Source organism: Neopsephotus bourkii, unplaced genomic scaffold (assembly GCF_033783945.1).
Source record: "Neopsephotus bourkii isolate Nb327-2 ecotype Australia unplaced genomic scaffold, CSIRO-AGI_Nbou_v1 NB_1287, whole genome shotgun sequence".
Lineage (NCBI taxonomy): Eukaryota > Metazoa > Chordata > Aves > Psittaciformes > Psittacidae > Neopsephotus > Neopsephotus bourkii.
The window spans coordinates 4,221,073-4,241,594 of NW_026901771.1; the positions used below are offsets into that span (position 1 = coordinate 4,221,073).

The 20,522-nt window shown below is 37.8% G+C and overlaps 1 protein-coding gene across 1 annotated transcript in view; it reads left to right on the forward strand.

Moving 5' to 3' along the window:
• KPNA1 (karyopherin subunit alpha 1) overlaps window positions 1-20,522 on the forward strand; it is a 51,946-nt gene that overhangs the window by 3,050 nt on the left and 28,374 nt on the right. Inside the window, exons 2-6 of the mRNA XM_061365594.1 lie at window positions 9,019-9,152; window positions 11,758-11,865; window positions 13,706-13,805; window positions 14,363-14,457; window positions 18,249-18,380. Of these exons, the coding sequence (XP_061221578.1) occupies window positions 9,024-9,152; window positions 11,758-11,865; window positions 13,706-13,805; window positions 14,363-14,457; window positions 18,249-18,380 (564 nt within the window). The 5' untranslated portion in view covers window positions 9,019-9,023. The remainder of the gene's footprint in view (window positions 1-9,018; window positions 9,153-11,757; window positions 11,866-13,705; window positions 13,806-14,362; window positions 14,458-18,248; window positions 18,381-20,522) is intronic.

Below are 20,522 nucleotides of genomic sequence, written 5' to 3' on the forward strand. Positions count from 1 at the left end.
ATAATGAATTTTGTGGATAAAAAGTAGAGGTAGTTGAAGGCATGTGACAGCCAGTAAATTTCATCAGAATTAGTTTTAAAAGGATGTTGGTAGTAGGAGGGTATGAAAAAGTGGTGGGAAGTAATGGTAGCTTGGACATTGCATTGTTGCTTCTGTTGATCCATTCTTGTGAGGCAGGAGTAAAGGGATTTTAGTGACAGAAGAAATTTTAAGTTGGGATAAAGTGAATATTTTCTTGAAACATAATTAATGCTTGGTGTTGTGAGGAAGCAGAAGCTAAAGGCATTAGAATTGAAAGAAATATGACTACATTCCTGGATGCATATAATCAATAATAGAGTGTTTCATAAGACTTAGCTAGTTACTAGCTGCCGAAAACTTACTTATGATCTAGAGTAAGTATTCTTTTTCTCTTTTTTGATTGTTCAGACTGCTTAACCAGGCTCAGTGAGAGGATTGATATGTTCCGTGAGAAACAAACCATTGTGACACACACAGACCTTTATTTAGTTTATTTGTTTTATAGTCTGTGTATAAAGTTGAGATTAGACCCAAGAGATATGCTGCTTTTAGAAATATCCTGTGGCTAAACATCCTGAATGTATCTATCTCAAAACAAGGCATTGTAAGCCACATCTAGTGCTGAGCTTATGTTTGAAAGCAAATTCACCAGTTGATACATGAAGATGTCATTTTGGCAAACAAGCCACCTTTTGATGGCACACGAACCACAATTTACCTTTACGTATAGTCAGATAATAATGCTATAATTAGTGTTAGATTGTTGTGATGTGTCTTTTGCCGGAAGCAGGATGAGATTGCCTCTTAAAAGATGCAGAATTCTTTCGTATAGCTTCCACATGATCAGCTCTTTGACTGTCTATGTATTATTGTTTTACCTTTAGTTTTTGTATTGAGAAAGGATCAGAAGGGACTAATATGTCAGTATTATGTGACTGACTGGGTGCTGATGTCCAAAGCTAGTATGAAATCAGAATTTTGACTTACTGTTCTTTTGCACACGTATCTTGGGTAATGCTGAGTCACAGTAAATTTGTTGAAGGCAAATTTGTCATCAGGGGAGACATGAGGTAGGTTTGGTTTCAGTGCCTGCTGGTATTCACAACCCCAAAGAGAAGTGCCTTGAAACTACAAAGTCAGCTTAATTAATAATTAGTTTATTTCTTAACCTGATTTGTTTTAAAGTGTTCAGAATTTCTTACCTTCATGGTATGAAATGCTGAAAAGTGCACTGTTGTTCTCTTATAAAAAATGTTTAGGCCATGTTAGAATGTTAGAAATGTTAGTATGATTTCTATTTTCTGACAGATGATGACTGTCAAGTAATAGAGATGCCTCTTATTTTTCAAATGCTCTGTTTTTTTTTTGGGTATGACCTTACAGAAAATATGTTGTAGGTCAGTTTGTTCTGTAAGTACAGAGGTGATGTGCTGTAATCTTAATAGAAATAAAAATGAATCTCTGCTTTAAATGACAGATTGCGTTTTAGTTTGGCACACACAAACTTGTTATTTGTGTAGATGGGCATGTTAATGTGAGGTTTTTTGTTTTTTGTTTCCCTCATGTTAATATAATCCTGTACAGCTGAAAAGTTTTAATTCCCCATCACTAGTAGCTTTGTTTTATGACTTGTGGGAACTTTTTGGTTTCAGGTTAACTGTGGACTGTGGGGTTACAGAAAGTAGGATGAGGGTCTTTTAATTTAAACTGATTTATTGTGCTGCAGTGACTTTCAGTGCAATAAAGGAATTTTGTGTTTGCAATTCAGATCAGAAAGGCTCAGTTAAAAAAATTTGTAGATGTTTTCCTTTTAAGACCTGGCTTTGAGAGTCAGGTTTTTTTGCTCTTGTTTAAGTTAAAAGCTTTCTGGAACTTTGAAAGCTGTATGTGCTGCCTTGTTAAGTCAGAGCGGTCCTATGAAAAAATGGAACTCAAAGCATCATAGAAATATGCTGATGGTGAATGTATAGTGAAGTGCTGGATACAATGGGTCTAATCTTTTATGACACTCCTGCCCTCCTTGGTAAAACTTTTCCAATAAAAATGGCAAATGCATGTCGGTGGTGCTTCTTCAAGAGAAAAAATTGGAAGGGGGAGGAATTAAAACAAGCGTAATCCTTAAACTTTCAACAAATTGACTTATGTGCCCAGTGGTGTGGCTGTTAGTGCACTTGGCTGCTAGTGCAGGCTGGTGTACGAGGTTGGTTTCTGATAGTGTTTGGGGTTTTTGTTTGTGTTTTTGAGTGTAGAATTGGAAGATCAGGGTGCTGGTGAAGATTTTCTGAATGTTACTTGAGGGTATACTCAACTGACTCTTCAAGATTAGTCATTTTGCAGAAATAGCTTTGGTATGGGGGTGGTTTATTTTTATTTTAACCACCTTTTCAGCCCTTTTATTCTTCTGTGGAAGTTGAGGTCACATTGACCAGATGTACAAACTTGACATCAGTTGTCCTCAATGTTATGTAGATAATGCAGTTTATTTTCTCCTTTTTTTGCTTGCTTTTGAGCAGCAGTCGATATTGAGGGGTTTTAATTTGTAATACCATGCTCCATATTGTACAAAATTGCACAACTTTTCAGGCCTTGTGTTAGGTAAGTTTTGAGATGCTCCCTTTTTTAAGCAAGTATCAGTCCAACTTGTTAAGTGGTCTACAGCTAGAACATGCCTAATTTGCTGTAGATTAGGTGGATTAGTACTTGTTTTGCTATTTCAAAGGTTTATAAATGTGCTAGAACAGAAAGAATTGTGAATTAAGGCCTACGTCTGGGCATGGAAGAACCTAATGGGACTAGGAAGCCTGCAAAATAAAGTAGATTTGAAAGATACAGAGATGGGCAGCAATTCCATGAAGTCCTCTTCTTCCAGTATTTGTCAGAAAGTCTCTAAAAGTCTGAGCCCTGATTCAAGGCTATCTATTGTATCCATGTTTAGCTATGACTTTTATGTTAAAATTGAAACTCCTTTAATCTTCTGGCCTTTCAGGTAGCACAAGGCGGTGGTTCTGTTTCTTCTCCATCGTTCCTGTGTGATGGTTGCCCTAAGAGTGTGACTTCCTGCTGCTCTGCAGAGAGAGAAGTGTGTTGTTCCTGATAGTGAATAGTATTCATACCTACTGCTGCAGCTTTCTTCCCAAGCCTCAGAAAAGGAAATCCTCAGGATCATTTTGCTTCCTTGTTAGTGTTAGGTTTTGATGTATCATCAGCAAAACTTTGCAGGTCTTTACAAATAGTGTAACTGCTAATTTTGTAGGGCTTGAGACATGTTTCCCAACACCATTTTACAGCTAGAGGAAGTTAAGCTCAGGTTTTTGAATAATGAAATATAGCTTTTTGCAGTTGAGATTGTATATCCTTTTGTCTGAATATCCTGAGCTTTATAAGAGTCTGAAGACATTTGAAATTAGTAAATCAGCACTCTGTTCCTGAGGTGATATGGGTGTTTCCACTGATGGGTATTATCACAGACCTCTGTAACTCAGTATGCTTTGTCAAATAACTTTGAAAAGAAGTATATTAAGCCTCACCAAAATGTATATCTGGTTGAGCCATTTTTTCAAACAACAGGAGGTGACAGTAAAAGTCAGTCTGCTGATTTTCTTTCTCTTCTTTCCCCTCAAATAACATTGTCAGGAGTGTAGAGACTTGGTGGATGTTTTTAATCTCTCTAAAATGATGGTAAATGTAGTGTGTTGTTCTAGGAGTTTTTCCAGGGAGATAACATTAATCTCAGTTGATGACTTTATTATTATTAAGACCTGTTGTTGTCTGTCACCTTCAAGAAAGCTGACAGTTTACTTCCACAAGATTTATAAACTTTTTTTAGCATTTTGGAAACATTGCCTTAGAGTTGCCAAAAAAAAAAAAAAAGAAAAAAGAAGACCTTTACAAAGTCTACACTTCACTTGGGGGGAAAAACCCAAACACATTTGTGGCCAAAATGATGGATTTTTAGGGAAGTACGTTAATGAGAGTAATGGATAACCAAGTGCTGCTTTCAGCATAGGTTTAAAAATTGGATAGATTTTCTAGTCTCTCGCTAAGACTGTCAGAAGATGATGCATCCTGTAATCAGAGCTCAAACATTCGCCCAGGCTGTGCTGTAGGTGTTTGGAGTGATGTCAAGAAGCATGATTGTGAGGCAGCTTTAATTTTCTAAGAGGTCTCGAGTCCTGTGGCAGAGCCAATAAGCAAACAAAAATTTCCTTGGGAGTAAAGGTTTTGTAGCATAGTTGAACTATTTCTTCCCTTGAATAATTCCAGCATCTCTCACTGCTTGGAATTCTGTCTTGGCAGCTCTGTTTCCAGCGTGGGTTGTCCTTTCAAGGCTGACAGTGCATTTTCATTGTCGCTGTAGCAGCAATCTAAAGTGGAGACAGCTTGATGGTACAGGAGAGCTCACAAGTATGCTTCCAGTGAGTCCTTTCCTTCTGACAACTGCCTCTATCAGGAAATGTAGACTGGTAGTATGTTAGATGATGGATCTTCAGGAAAACTTTTTCTATCACTCCCACCATTTCTTTTCAACTTCCTTGTCAGCCTTAATTTTCAAGTCATCTTGTTCTGATGTATTTCCACTGGAAAGGAGAATTTCTTGTACAGGTCTACACTTCTGAAATACTTACTTGTTTTTTCTTGTTCCCACTCCTGATTTCAAAGAAGGAAAGTTTGTCTAAAATGGTCTTTAATATCAGCAGTGTATTTGGTAATCTTCGTTTCAGTCATCTGGGTTATATATACCACTATGGAGTTCCTGGTTTGTAAGGCCTTTGTTTTTACATATCTCTGACATGTGGCATATCCAAGAGTATTAATCACATGGCATTCCTTCTGGCAAAGCTCTTACGTCTAGTGAGAGCAATATCTGATTTAAGAAGGCAGGGAGTTCATTTTTGTTCCTATCTAGATGATTGCTTGGGACAAGGTAGGTCACTGCAGGAAATGACTGTTTTGCAGTGCCTCTGAATTTCTTTGACTTGATGAGCATTGAGAAATGCTTTTTCCCAGAAATGTGCACATAGAACACATCTACATTTGGTAGGGTACTTGTCTTGATCAGCAAAAACCATTGGGGATTGTAATGCAGACATTCAGGAAGAGGTGGTGTTCTTAGTTTTACTACAGATTATTTTTTCATGGCAGCTAAACTGAGGGGGAGAAAGTATTTGGGTTTGAGAGGTGCTGCACACAACCCCAAAGAATACACAACAAAAACTCACTGGGTTGCCAGAGGATTTATCTGAGATGGGTGTATCCAGAATTGTGGAAAATACTCCGCTATGTTTAGGAAAGTAAAGGTGGATAGAACATTTCCATGACGACCACAGATATTCATCAGAAGTAGCTTTACTTTTGATAGCACAGAGAAGATCCAGCCTTTGCTGTTTGCTAGGAAGCAATTACCATGGGTGAATGTAAAGTGACCATTGAAAGGTTTTCAGTTAAGCCACAACAAAGCTGCTGATAGTGGGTGAGGCAATTTGAAGCTGTTTTGCCTCTGCGGTATAGTCTGGGGGAAAGGCTGCATCCTGAAAAATGGAAGAGGAGATTTATAGCAAACAATCTTTGGATGACTGTAAAAGATACTGTTGGATTGTTGTACGCTCACACTGAATAGGTCTAAAGGTGTGGGCTAGATGAACTGCTTGATGTAGTCATTAAATTTTTCACCAGTAGTCAGGGAAGTAAAAGTAATGATGAAGAATTGATTTTAGGATATGTTGAGGGTATTACAAAAGCCTCTTTTAGTAAATAGCTGGCTTTGATAGGTATACAGGTTAGATAGGCAGGTATATAAAATGGGTATGTGACTGTGTGTTGGGATTTATACTATGAAATAAATTATTGAACTCATTATTAGTTGGATTGAATAGAAAAAAGTGTCTTCCCAGTTATTTAGTGGTAGGAATTGGTAGGAAGGCTTTACTCCTGAGTAAAACACAGTGCGCTATTTTGAAAGGATTTTAAGTGTACACATTACTCAGAAGAAGGGATTAGTCAGCAAAGTGAGTTGTCTTGAAAGTCAGAAATGAGCATGGCCAAAAGTTGCATCTAAAGCTTGTAAATGATGTAATCAAAAGAAAATTCTTGTCAGGCTGTTAGGTAGAGGGGCTAAGGTAAAGTCAGAGAATTTAAGTAATCCTGTGCCTGTATTGCCAATAAATGAAACAATGTAAAATACAACAGGAGAGGGCTAATAATGCTCAGAGGAAAATGAAAATTATTACCTTAAAGTCAGAAGAAAAATTGATGGAGAGAAACTAACACAAAAGTTGGGAGATGAGGGTGATGGGTACAGCGAGGAAGAATATGCTTAGGACATTCTGTTGGTGGAGTTGGATGGTGTCATTGATGTTCAGAAACTCTGGGACATCACACAGAGGGGCTACGTAATAGAAATGAAGTGAAATTCAGTATTAAGAAATAAATATATTCCCCATCAAAGAGTTCTTTAAATTAAGAAATTTAGGGATTGAAACAGAAGGCGGCAAATGATCTCAGGAGTTATCAAAGTCCTGCAGTCCCCAGTAATGGCAAATACAATCTTGTGAGTTTGAGAAGGTATGTTTCAGGCAAAAACAGAGAATTGGGCCTCCAAGGATGCTGGAGACTTTATCAGGGACTGTAGTGATAGGACAAGGGGTGATGGGTTTAAACTTAAGCAAGAAGAGTTCAGGGTAGATGTAAGGAAGAAGTTCTTTACTGTGAGGGTGGTGAGGCACTGGAACAGGTTGCTCAAAGAAGTGGTGAATGCTCTGTCCCTGGCAGTGTTCAAGGCCAGGTTGGACAGAGCCTTGGGTGACATGGTCTAAGGTGAGAAGCCCTTACCGTAGCAGGGGGGTTGGAACTAGATGATCTTAAGGTCCTTTCCAGCCTGAACCATTCTATGACTCTGTAATTACTAATAGTGTCCCAGAAAGCCTGAGGTTGGGATCACAGAAAGCCTTATCTGTGCTGCTGTTTGTTCCTGTGTTTGTTTATATTTAAGGGCAGATTGCTGCAAAACTGTTTTCTTGTCAGGCATATCCTTTGAGCTCATAGTTGTCCATCTGCTGTTTGAGTTCATTTTGCTGATTCTATGACATACCAAACATTTCTTTCAAAATGTTTTAGAAACAAAAGATTTTACTCTTGAGTATTTGTTAGCCTGAACTTCTTTTTACTGTTAAAATCCAAGGCTTCCCCAAATAGTTTGCATATTTAATGTACAGGTAGTAGTCAGTTAAACTAAAAATGGAAGAAAATGTTACTGCCAAGCATATTGCAAGAAGCACAAGCATTGTCAGCTCAGACTCTAAGAAAAAAGAAAAGAAGGGGAACAAAGCGGTCTCTAAGCTCTAAAGAATGATGTAGGGAACTTCTGGTCTTAAGAGATTTATCTTTTTGTAGGACGTCTATTTAAAAAAAACAAAAAGGCCATTTCAGGAAGAGCCTTTTCAGCAGAATTAGGCTGAATTACTTTCCTGTACGCCCAGGTTTTTATGTTTCACTTTCATTCAGTGCAATTTGTGACTGACTGATATTGAACACAGTAGTTTTGTGTCCCTTACCAGTTTTTTAAATCTCAGTTGGCAGAATCCAGTAACATTTGAAGTGATGTGTTATGTCTTCGATGAAAGTCAGTTCTGATCATTTGGAATTCTTATAAACGGTTGTCAGGTAGCAGCAACTTCAGAAGAGGCTCTAATAAGAAGCACATTTGGGTATCCTTTTTTAAATCTCTTAAAACTCTTCGTGCTAACTGAAAGAAGAGGAGCTGCAGACTCAGTTACACCTTTGATGTATTTTAAATAGGAAACCTAAGCTGATGAGAGTCTGTATACACTTGTGTTGCTCCATTTTAAAGTAAAAAGTGCACAGGAGATCATTTATCACCTGGTTATTCTGTGCTTATGGAATTAGAGTTAGGTGACACATTTAATAAAACACATTAGGGCATTTGTAAAAAGACCTTTAAAAGCCACATAGCGTAGTTTCCTAAATATTCTACTACAGAGTTGCAGATATTTGCAGTGTATTGGAGATTCTGTATCTGTATGAAGGTGCGTGGGAATCCCAATCTTTTTCAGATTTAAAGGGGGGATATAAGGAGAGAAGTACCAGCAGAATGGAGCACTTCGAGACCTGATACACAGCCTATTGATTTAAGGGGAGTAGGGAAGTAGTCTTTCCACACAGTTCTACAGCTACTGTTTTATGCTAAGTAACTCCAAAGTGCAGCACTGTACATGTGAAAATCATGATGGGTAGCTATAAATGCTGATCTACTGAGTTACGTAAGGCAATACTTGGAAGCCAGTGCCTGAAAAAAGGCCCCTCTGGATAAGCAGTGAGTGGCAGGATTAGAGGCTGCAGGTGTGGAGGAGGGGAAGAACAGCACTGCTGCCTTTTGCAGGAGTGAGCATTTTCAGTGGTTAAACCATCCTCACCTAAAATTTCATTCTTAATTTAATTTTTCTTGTAGGCGTTGTCTGGCTACAAGGAACACAGGATTGTGTCATATTAACTTAAAGCGTGGATTTGGAGGGAAAAAAAAGGCTGCTGTACTGACTTGCAAACTGAATTAAACTAAAAAGCTAAGACCCCCTCATTTCTGAGTGAATGTGGGTTATACAGTTAGTTTGGCTGATTTTCTGTGTGGAGAAACGTTAAGATTTATTAGTGCAGTTTCCTTTTAAGCTGAGGTTGTGTGCTCTGCCTAAGAGATCTCAGTTCCTTCTTAATAAAATATTTCACTTTCTGGTGCCTTGCAGCCTTGGGAAGTAAAATGAAGATTTGTTGATCTCATGTGAAGAACTAGCACATCAAAGTGACAATTCTGTGAAATTTTGCTTTATACCTTCCAAGTTACTGTAAGATAAGTGATGAGATATAGAAGAGAAGTGGCTAGAAGTGCTTGGCTAACAGATTGAGATGGAGACAGAATATAAAATGCTGTACTATTGAATAGGAATTCTTTTCTGACTTCTCTTTTTTTTTTGTAATTGCATTGTAAAGGAACCATGACGACCTCAGGAAAAGAGAACTTCCGACTGAAGAGCTACAAGAACAAATCTCTAAATCCTGATGAGATGCGTCGCAGGCGAGAGGAAGAGGGTCTTCAGCTACGGAAGCAAAAGAGAGAGGAGCAGGTACTGTACGACGCTTGGGGTAACTGTAACCAGTCCTTAAACAGTCTTGTCTTGCACTGTCTCTGGCTCTTTGCTTCTTCTAAGCCCCTTGTTAGTTGTTCCTGCCCAGTGAAATTCATACATAGTCTGAAATCAGTCACCTGCAGACCTCACTGCCTCTTCTGCAGACTTTACAGAACTGTGCTCCTCATTCACTCAAGTGTAAGACTGGCCAGAGCAACTTAAAGATGATTTGAACAAAGCTGTCTGACCTTGCACAGCTTGCACTGAGGGCGACTTGAGAGTCTCGTTTGTTTTTTGTTTAGGTTTTGGCAGTTTTTTTCTTCCCCTCACCCTCTGAGTTGTGCTGTCTCTAATCTCTGTTCGAAGAGTGGGAAGCTGGAGTGAAATGGAAGGGAACATTGCAGTTAGAATAGGAGCAGAAGGTCTGACCAAGTCCTTAGAAGTTGCAGTAATGATTTTCTTGAGGGAAGAAGGAAGTTATTGACCTGATTCTTCTCAGTTTTTTGTCTTTAAGTTTCAGTTCATGAAGTAAAAAAAGCTCAGATTATGTTTATGCTCATAAGGCTGGTACCTTTAGTGGATTTAGTGTATCTTGTATGCAAAGTGATCAAGAAGAAGATGCTTGGGAAGGAAGCTTCTCTGCCTCCTCATGTCTTTCTGGTTCTTACAACTTTGTTCACGCTGCCAGGTGGTGGGTGTTCTGCAGGTTTCTATCTTATCAGGAAATAGCAGCACTAACAAGATGTAATGGTTTAAGCTCAGCTGGCAACTAAGTACCACACAGCTGCTCTCTCACTCTCCTTCCCCATTACTGGAATGGGGAGGAGAATCAGAAAAAAAGGTAAAAAACCCATGGGTTGAGATAAGAACACTTTGCTAATTGAAATAAAAGTATAGTAATAATAGGAAATAGAGGAAGGAATAAGCCCTGCCCTGCCAGTGATGCACAGTGCAGTTGCTCACCACTGCTGATACCCAGCCTTTACCTGAGCACCAATTGCCCCCTTTCAGATAACTCCCCACAGTTTCTATACTGAGCATGACGTGCTGTGGTATGGAATACTCCTTTGGCTAGTTTGGATCAGGTGTCTTGTCTCTGTTCCCTCCTGGCTTCTTGTGCCCCTCCTCACCGGCATGAGAGCATGAGAAACTGAAAAGTCCTTGACCAGAATAAGTGCTACTTAGCAACAACTAAAACATTGGTGTGTTATCAGTGTTGTCCTCAGACTAAAGCCAAAACACAGTACTGCACCAGATACTAGGAAGATAATTAACTCTATCCCAACCAAAATCAGGACGCAAGACATGATGAAAAGCATATTCTGATAAAAACAGGTAGCACTGAACGTTTCTGTTTGTTCTTAGTTGTGTTCATTGGAAGCTTTAAGGGATTGGTTCAATTTCAAATAAAGTTGTAATGAAACCCTTTTCATTAGTGTTGAGGTTTCTGGAGTTAGAATGAAGATAGTGTTTTCAATGGTAGGTCAGATCTAATCTATTCTGTCCAATATTGTTTTCACAGTGTCAATACCAGATGCTGTCAAGGCAAGGCAGGGGGATTTCTAGGAGGGAATTACAATACTTCCTGTTGATTTTGCTCAGTATGTGCAGGTAGTATTTCCAGACTATTGGTCGCACAGAATGCCATGGGTCTTTGTACATAATGCTAAATTAGGAAAATGATGAGTCATTTTCTGTCTTACTTGTGCCTCTGAACTCTGTGGAGCAGATAACCACAGGTTGGCGAAATAAAACTTGTGGCAGTATTTCCTTCTTTTAAGGAGAGTTTTTAATCCTCACTGGAGTAACAGTGGAGCCGCAAGCAGAGTCTGCAGCTCTGCAGTTTTGGACCCTGTATAGTTGCTTCTCTTTTACGTATTTGGCACATGGCTGATTGAAGTTTGTATGTGTTTTGATTTGAAATTGTATTTGAGCACATTTGTTGAGCTCGAGTGGGCACATTATACAGTAGCTTAGAAGGAATAGCATTCTGTAAGGATGCCTATCACTGATCTAGCGTTGCTGTAGGCTTGGCAGTTTCACGTGTTTTTACTGTTTCCTCTCCATCTTCTCTGGAGAGGAGAGTAACGACAGCAGGTCTGTTGTCAGGTCTCTGTCTTGCCTGTCTGTACTGGTGCATGTCTGATATGGTTCAGTGCTGCAGCCCTGCCTCCTGAACTCAACAGGCCAAGCAACACTCCCAAAGCCATCTTGTTATTGTGAATGTTCCTTCCAGTGGGACAGTTGGATTAATAAGTGGTAGTAGCAACCAAATTCTGTTCATCCCAGTACAATTGCAGTCCTATGTGATCATCCTCCAAAGCCTTCTCATTCCAGCTTCTGCATGTGATCTACAAAGATCTGTTACACACTGCAGTTTTTCAGGTCTTTTGAGCCCTCAGCAAGAAAACAATTGTCTGGAAGCTATAGGTGTCTTGTAGGTGGAGCCCGTTGCTGCTTTCATTTACTCCATGACAAACGTTCTTCATTACCGTGGAGTCTTGTAGCCAGTGTATTAGCTTCTTTCAGGTGATAGCGTATGTTGTCTTTTTTTATTGCAGCCTAATATTTACTATGTATCTTAAATACTTTCCCTCTTTAGCTGTTTAAACGCCGAAATGTTGCAACAGCTGAGGAAGAAGCGGAGGAGGAAGTGATGTCAGATGGTGGCTTCCATGAGGCTCAGATGAACAACATGGAGATGACTTCTGTAAGTGATGAGAAAGGAGTACACTGTTGAAACTGGGGAGGCTTGTTGTGCAGTGACTTGAGGGGAATGGAATTTAGAAGACAACTTGTAAACACCTTTCTCAGTCAACTGCCTTAAAACAAATTATGTGAGAGAAGAATATTATAGGCAGTGGTTGCTTGGTGGATATACTTTCAAGAAAACGAAAGAAAAAGTCATTTTTCCAGGCAGACTGATTACTTCCGTTGTGAGTGATTATGGGTAATGTTTTATGATGAGAAACTATTGCCCAGGGTTGGGTTTTTTTTAATCTGAATTTCATAATGCTTGAAATTTGAAAATACAAACCAGGTAATGTGTTATTGCTGCTTACAAAGTAAAAAAGAGGCTCAGTGGAAATCTTTGTTAGTGGACTTTGAGGGGCAGCCACTTTTAGCCAGGGTGTTGGAAATGCAGCTAAGCCTAGCTTATCTATGTGCATGTGATCTAAACTCCCTTCCAAGCTGGAGTTTCTCCCTAGAGTTAAAACTTTTAGTGGAAATTAGACTTTTCTGCTTTCTCCCTGTTTCTTTACCATGGTTGTCTCCCTAGAAGGAAAAATGGTAAAGGATTTGGGCTGTACCAGAGAGGTTTAAGGAAAGTGCAGTCCTCACTTTAAAGTCTGATTACTGATCTTCATGCTTTTGTTTTGTATTCAGACTCTAAAAAAGAAGTTTTCCTAGAAATCAGGTTGGATTTGGTTTCTGTTGGTTGTTATACCACCCTAGAAAATTACACAGTAACAGAGAAATGCCTATGAACAATGGGGTCGATCACTAATAGAACATATTAGTTTACCCTTCAAGATAGCCTTTATATGTCAGACAAGTCCTAAATACCACTTAATCATTTGTTTAGAAACATACATTAAATAGATAGTAAAAGTAAGGAAAGGAGCCTATCTAATTGTGATACTACCATTAGGCAGTTTATTTCAAATATCATTCATTTCAGGGTCTTAACAGTAACAGTTAGCTGTTACAGACAATGCTTAAGTATTTTCAGCACTGTTTCTGGCTATCTTACAGTTTGGATCAGATCTATCTTAAGGATTAAGAAGTGGAAGAAAAAAAAATCTGACTTTCGTTATTCTTCTTACATGCGTTTATGTGTATGATTAAAAGAATGTCGGATTTTTACCTGGCATAAGAAAGGTCACTGATTTAATTTAGATTCCTTAGTGGAAACATCAGTATTATGGAAAATTTAATACTCATACTTGATAATGATGACAAGCATTAGGTTTGTCAACTCCTCTAAAAGTGAGAGGTCCTGTACATTTTGGTGTAAGAGAATGAGTCAAAATGTACATGTTACAGAAATCTAAACAGTAGCGTACTCGAAGTGGTGTTCTTGCATAACAGTAATTGCTATTCCAATTTAAACTACCTTGTGTCAAAGTGGACAATTTTACATTAGTTTTAGAGGAGGGGAGAGAGGAAAGAAAGGGGAGATAATATTGGCGAGACATTCTGAAGAGTGATTTTGGTTTGTTTGTTTGTGTTTTTTTTTTCTTTTTCTTCTATGTAAAGTAAAACCTGAATTTTGGCTTCCCGAAAGAAAAGACTACATTTAAGAATGATGCTGCTTATGTAGACGTAAATAAGTTTGTACTTTAATAAAAGTATTTGTAATGCAAATTTATTTATATTTTAAACTCATTTGTTTTTCATAATGGTTTTATATAAGTGTTTACTCAATAAGAGGTAAAATTAATACTGGTTTAGCAAACATTGTAACCTTTTTTACGATCAATTTCAGATTTTGTTTTCCTTCTTGCTCCCTTTCACTTTCATTCTGTTTTCTCCCACCTGAATCTTAGAGTGCAGTCATCACCTCTGATATGATTGAGATGATTTTCTCCAATAGTCCAGAACAACAGCTTTCAGCCACCCAGAAGTTCCGAAAGCTTCTTTCTAAAGGTAAGGGCTGAAATTACTTGGAGAACATGTTAAAATGTCCCTGGCATGTGTTTTTACTTTGACAGCAATAAAAACTGAGTTTCATCCAGAACTTTGTGAGTGAAGCTCTGTTTTGCGAAATGTCAGCGAGATGTATATAATAGTTCTTGTGATTTTCTTGTATAACTATTAAGTGATGCAGACATGATGTCTAATCTTGGATGCAAGTTTAAATATTGTAGGTGGTGTCTCCATGGCTAAAATATGCTGATATAGTGATGTTTCTCTGCATGTGTGCATGCCAGAGTGATTTCACAGAACTGCTGTAGGTATGCTTGAGTGCATTAGCGTTTTTAGTCATGTTACTTCATTACCTCAAAATTCAGGCTGGAGTCTTCCTATGTGACAGATAGGAATACATTTTCTTTTAGTAATGGTAAAGTAATATTGTAGAAAAAAAATACACTCTCAGAAAAGAGGAGTAGTCAGTATGTCATTGCATGTCATTTTGATGAAGTAATTTGAGAATTTCCCTACAAATAAATGAATGTATCTAACTTGCTCTTTATTTTACACAGAACCAAATCCCCCAATAGATGAAGTCATAAGCACACCAGGAGTGGTGGCCAGGTTTGTGGAGTTCCTCAAACGAAAAGAAAACTGTACATTACAGGTATACAAATATAAATAATGTCTTCCTATATTAGAAAGGCATTTGGTGGTGAAAGTCGGTAGATAAAGAAGTCGAGTATTTGTTTAATTAGCTTCACTTCACTCTTCACTAGGTTAAAAATGCTATTCTAACTCTGGAATTTTTGTAGCAAGACCTTTGGGGACAGGACTGAGAGATAAGACCTCTTGAGTTGCATTGTGTGATTGCTAGGACGGGGTCTTTCCACTTCATCATGTAACAAAAACAGAGTTTGAAATTTGGACCTCAGCAGATGAAAAGCTGTCAAACTAAACTTTAGTGTTTGTCTTTTTTTGTTCTAATTGAAAACAATTTTATATCTTTAAAATAATGACTTAATTTTTTGATTAAATTAAAGGAAATTTGGAATTGGAATCCATAATGATAAACATAGAAACCTTGAAACTTGCTTTGATGTCAGAAACTAAATTGCATCTGCTACAGTGGTGGCTAATTTGTCTTGGCGTTGCTTCTCATTTCCAGCTGTCCCTTTTTCTAGTCAGAGCTCTTTCTTCTGGGGTAGTAGAAAATGCAAGAAAAGGAATTATTTAGTAAAAGAAAAAAATGTTAACAGGTAACCATTAAATACAATATATAGGTTAGAGTCAGTGTTTGTCAACACGTATAAGGCATTTTTTAATGCCATGTGATGTCCAAATTTTGGTGAATGGAGATACAAAAAAAAAAAGGATACTTTTTTTTTTCTTGAACAGTAGAAAAGAAGTACCATTTAGAGGAATTACTTTTCAAATTGATATCCACAGAATTGCAAATGTCTGTTAGCTACCTTTGAAGAGTCTGTGGAAGTAACTGAGAATATGTGTCAGATTTAAGCCACTTGATTTGCAGCTCCAGGAGAAAGTTTGTAAGTGGTCTGATGTAAAAATGATGGAATGCCTTTTATTACTGATAGGACTCTAGCATGGAAATGTGAGACAGGCAGATAAAGGGGAACAAGCTCCCCTTTTTGAAGGGCATATTTAAATAATAAGGGAAGATAAAGGTAGAGGATACTTCATCAAATGCAGACGTATCTCTAGTTTAAAAAAACTTCAGAAGCAACTGTAGACAGAGTCAAATTACTGTGGCCTTACTGGCATAATGTGTATTGTATTAATTTTTACACAGAAAAGGCAAAAATCAAATTGAAACTTCCAAGCTTGTCCTAAAGTTTGAAATGAAGCGTTTAAAATATAAACCTGAATACATTTCTCATGATATTCCGTTCCAATTGATTCTTTTTCCCTCATCCTGCCAAATTTGCCTGCCAGCTTGACAGCTCAGGGTTTGCAGGTAGAACTTTTTTGCTGTGAACAATTAGGAAGTTCCTCTTGACCTGACTTTTTAATGCTTGTTTTTACTTTGTCAGTGTTTCTAGAATTGTTCCTTGGCATAGGCAAAGATTGGGTGTGCTGTTCTAGGCATTTCAGTGTCCAGCCTAGCTGTAGAAGGACAGGATTTTTCAATTCATTCTGGAAACAGTGAAGTATATTTTTGCTCGGATACTATAGATATTTGTATGGTGAATTGAATATGGCAACTCTTCTGTGTTGATGAACTTGGAATTTTATGTGGCTTTATGCTCTGGTTTTCTCCTGTGTTGTCAATGGGAACGTCTGCTAAAAAGTAGGTTTCTGGTATCAGTGGTAGGAAAGCATAATTTGTCTGGAATTTCTCTGTACAGTTTTTACTAAGCAATTTTCAGACTTAAAAAGGTCCCCTCTTCTCCATGATTACTGAAGCCTTAAGTGAACAAGTAGATTTGTCTGAAGTGCAAAATCTTTTTGTGATGGAGATAGAAATCTTAAGAAAAGAACAGTATCACACAGGTACCATGATCATCCCCTGGTTGAGGTTTTCTTCCTTTTAATGAACTTCAGTTGTCATAAAGTATTTTGGTTTTCCATCCTTTGCCGTTTGCATGTGGCTGTTCCTTAGTTCATACATCATGGAGCATCAGGTATCCAGCTGTGGAGACGGAAGAGAAAAACTGTCACTCTGCTGACCTTTCTGTAACCTACACCATCTGAAATGTTAAGTGGTGCTCACATAAGGGCGTCATGTAATTCGCCCTTGATTCTAATTTGGAAAAGTTCACTTTAACAGAACTTTGTTTCACAAAAGGTGGGGAGATCCTATGACTAGTTTATAATCCAAACTTACTATATAAATATTGGAAGTGAAGTACAGATTTGAGCAAGAAGTATATGCTATTTGGTCTTAAATTTGTTTGAATGGTTTATACATGGTGTTTCTTCTCTGTGTGAGTTTGCAAGTTGTGAGTGGTTCAGCCTGGTGACATCCATTAGGAAACCAAAGGTTTAAGTTCTCAAATGTGAATAAGAAAACTCTGTGGTTGAAAGATGACTAATAATCCTGTTAATACTGCCTCACAAAACACTAGATGCTGACTTCAGAGAAAGTAAAATTACAGGAAAGCCTGTACACTTTGTTGTCCTTTAAGCTCTGGCCTAAACGTTTTGCTTTGAGTTCTGAATGATGAGTGTTGCAGTTTTGACGTCCTATGTTTCTGCTTTATTGCAGCCCATAATCTTTGTGTATTACAGCAGTGTATTTTGGAATCGTTTATTCTGGTCACATTTTACCAGGAGATAATTTCTCTTTTAGTTCTTCAGGAGGGAAGGATTTTTAAAACTAATGTCTTTAATAATTAATAACACTTAAAAAATAAAAGCCTTGCACAATTCCTAGGCTTAACTGCAGAATTCTTATTTCATGTCCTTTTCAGGATTCTCTGTATTTCTTTAGCAGGAATTGCTTCTATGGTTAAATCCTAAATATAAGTCCTTGCTGCTCTTCAGAGATAGCTAGACTTGGAAACTGTATCAGGATTTTCACTGGAATACTGCTGGATCAGCATCAGTTTAATAAAATTCATTAGAAGTGTCAAAATGGGTCATTTGTAGCATGCAAGTGTCCATTTTCACTGTTTGTTGAATTTTGCCTTTTCATTCATCTTTTAGCAGTCTTTTGTTCTCTAGATTTTGAATGTATTTGGTAGGATTTAGTGTAGTGTAATAATTTTTTGACTGAAAAACATGCAGAAGTCTTCCAGAATCTAGATTTCTAGAATCCCTATTTTCTGAGGTCTGTATCAGGTAGTGTTAAAATTTGCATTTCAGCTTTGCATTTCTTAAGTTGAAGTAAAACCATCATACAGTAATAACTCGTGGCAGCACTAATGATCACTAGAATATGAGAGCAGTATTTTACTGTAGTTGCAGAGTTCTGCCAGATTGTGATCGTGAAGATGGTGTTTTTTTGTTTGTTTGTTTATTTAAATCTCTTTTTTTGTTGTTTGTTTTGTTTTGTTTTTAATGTCTTTTATCTGCTTTATATCCATCAAGTTTTGTCAGCGTCTCTGCATCTTCAGGAAAATCATTGCTGATTCAGTGAATGCAGGTATCAGATGTCTTGTGGGAAGACTCAGTTTTTGTATATAAGTTCTTAGTTGGTAAGGAGAGGTAGTAGAACAGACCACAGACAATAGAGTTGCATAGCAAGAAAATAATACTGGAAAAAGCACAGCAAACCTGATCTTGTTCTCATAAGGAACTTCTGCAAATCTTGATTTCAAGCAATATTAAGTCTTAACTGTGATTCTCAGACTTACTTTGCAAATTGTCTGTGTTGATCAGTAATATGTCATGTTTTCCTTGCACCACTTCTTTCTGTCTTTAAGACATTTGTTTTTCAGTCTTGGGGTGGCATGGAAGGCTCCTCGTAAACTGCCTTTTGTGCTTGTTTTCCAGTTTGAAGCTGCATGGGTGCTGACAAATATTGCCTCTGGAAATTCCCTTCAGACTCGAATAGTGATCCAAGCAGGAGCTGTCCCCATCTTCATAGAGCTTCTTAGTTCAGAGTTTGAAGATGTACAGGAACAGGTAAAGATAGAAAATGGTGTTGGGGTTTTTTTCATGTGTGTGTTTGGTGGTTTGTGGGTTTGTGTAAGTTTTACTTCTGTCCCCAGAATGGAACAAGGCTGTCTTGTAAGAAAGCTTGTAGAGGAAATGGCATTGTCTTTGTACCTAATATGTGTGAAGATATCTAAGCAGGTATTTTTCTGGAAATGATGTATTTAACTACAGCCAAGGGGGTAATGCATTTTGGTCTCTTAAGAGGTTAATATTTTTCTGTGTATTGAAGAATTTTAAAAGCCTTGTTTAAAACAACTGCTTTAGAGATAGAAAGTTCATGTTTGTTTCTCTTGCAGATAAAGCATGAATGGAAATGATACTTTGTTCTCTACAGAGAAAGCTAGTTTGTTCTTTACAATCCTTATAGAGTACATGTATATACTTTAAGGCCCAAAGGGATCAGTGTAAAGCACAGAGCAAACACTTGGCTCAGTAATTTCTGCATAAGGTCCATAACTCATGTTTGACTAATAATGTATTTCAGGCATATAATCTTGCTTTGAAGACTTAAGGTGATGAAATATTAATTGTGTTAACAAATAGAGTTTCAGCTAATATAATCCTGACTTGAAAGTATGTACCTTTACTGTACAAATTTGAGTAGCTTTGGGTCCAGGTATTTTCTTTTGTTTCATTGTCCATTCAGTCAGTAAGCTCTCTGTTGGTTTTGGTTTTTTGGTTTTTTTTGTCATATAGCTACTTGTGGCCCATAGATTAAGCTTTTCTTAAGAAAATGAAATTGAGCTCTGAATTCTCATTATAAAGGTATTTCTGTGATGATCTGTTTGTTTTTTTTGTGACCCTTTTCTGAGCATTGCTTTGGGTCAATATCTTTTCATGGTGGTGAAGTTATAAGCATTGGATATTCCAGTAGCGCTCCTCCAGCACAGTGCTGTTTGCAGAGATAGTACTTCATTTTCATTTCTACTTGATACTTTGCTGTGTAAATATCCATGATATCTTTGCGGGTTCTTTGACCAGAAGCTGGCTGCAAGCTCAGGTTAAGCTGATTATCCAGTATGATCCATTGTTCTTTCCAGAGACACTGACTCCCAGGGTTCATCCTGTGTGACCTCTGTTCTCTGTGTTGCTAGATATCTGACCTTGCATTTGACTGTATTGAGATGCATGATTGGAAGAGTCCCAACTCATAAGCATTGGATTGCTCTGTCTTACTTGTCTCTCTTTCTTACAGCTGGCTAAGAACGAACATACTTAAAGTTGCGTGACATTTTCTGCAAGACAGATAGGTTCTCCTCCCTGCCCCGTTGCTTATAGCTCTCTAGTTCTACTCTGCAACTTTCCATTTTTATTGGTCTGTCTCAGGCTGAATTATTTTTGAAAAGGTTTTTAAAGATAAACTTAATTCAGGTGCTTGAAAAAATGAAATTATATTAAAGGAAATAATATGGGGGATTGTCTTTTTTATTTATTTATTTAAACTTTCTTTGAGGAAATGAGTCTGTTGTTGTAGAAACTAGAAATGGGATAGGGAGCTTGCCAAAATGGCAGGTAAATGCCATGTTCTGCCCATATGGAAATCCATCCAGACTTAGCTATACAGTGCTTTTTAGATGTTTTGGGGTTTTTTTTGGTTGAAATTGGTGGTATTAGTTTCCAAATTCAGTGATCACTTGTACAGTGCTGTTCCTGCAGAATGGTGGGTGCTTTAAGTGTGGTAAAGGCTGCTCCATTTCTTTTTGCTCCTAGTGATCTTCAGTATAAGATCTAACTTGTTTTGTTTTACTAGGTGGTTGTTATCATACCTGCTGATGTTCAGAGAGCAGGTGGGAAGACCGAACCTCTTTAGAATGAGTTGTGCAGCCTTCAGCCTTAACATGTCTGAATTAACAGAAGAGCTTAGGGGCCACAGTTAAGTAGTTTACCCGTCTCCTTCCCTGTCTGCCTCATAAACTGCTGACATGTTAAAGTTCAGATTGCAGGCAGGTGGAGTGGGTTGTAATTGCTGGAAAATACCTCTCTATGCAATTCAGGTGATGAATCCATGATCTCTCTTGTTACCAGTAAGCCTCTAAATGCTAGTTACACATTGCTCTGTACTAAATGCTCTGTACTAAATGCTCTGTACACATAAGCTGTACTAAAGAA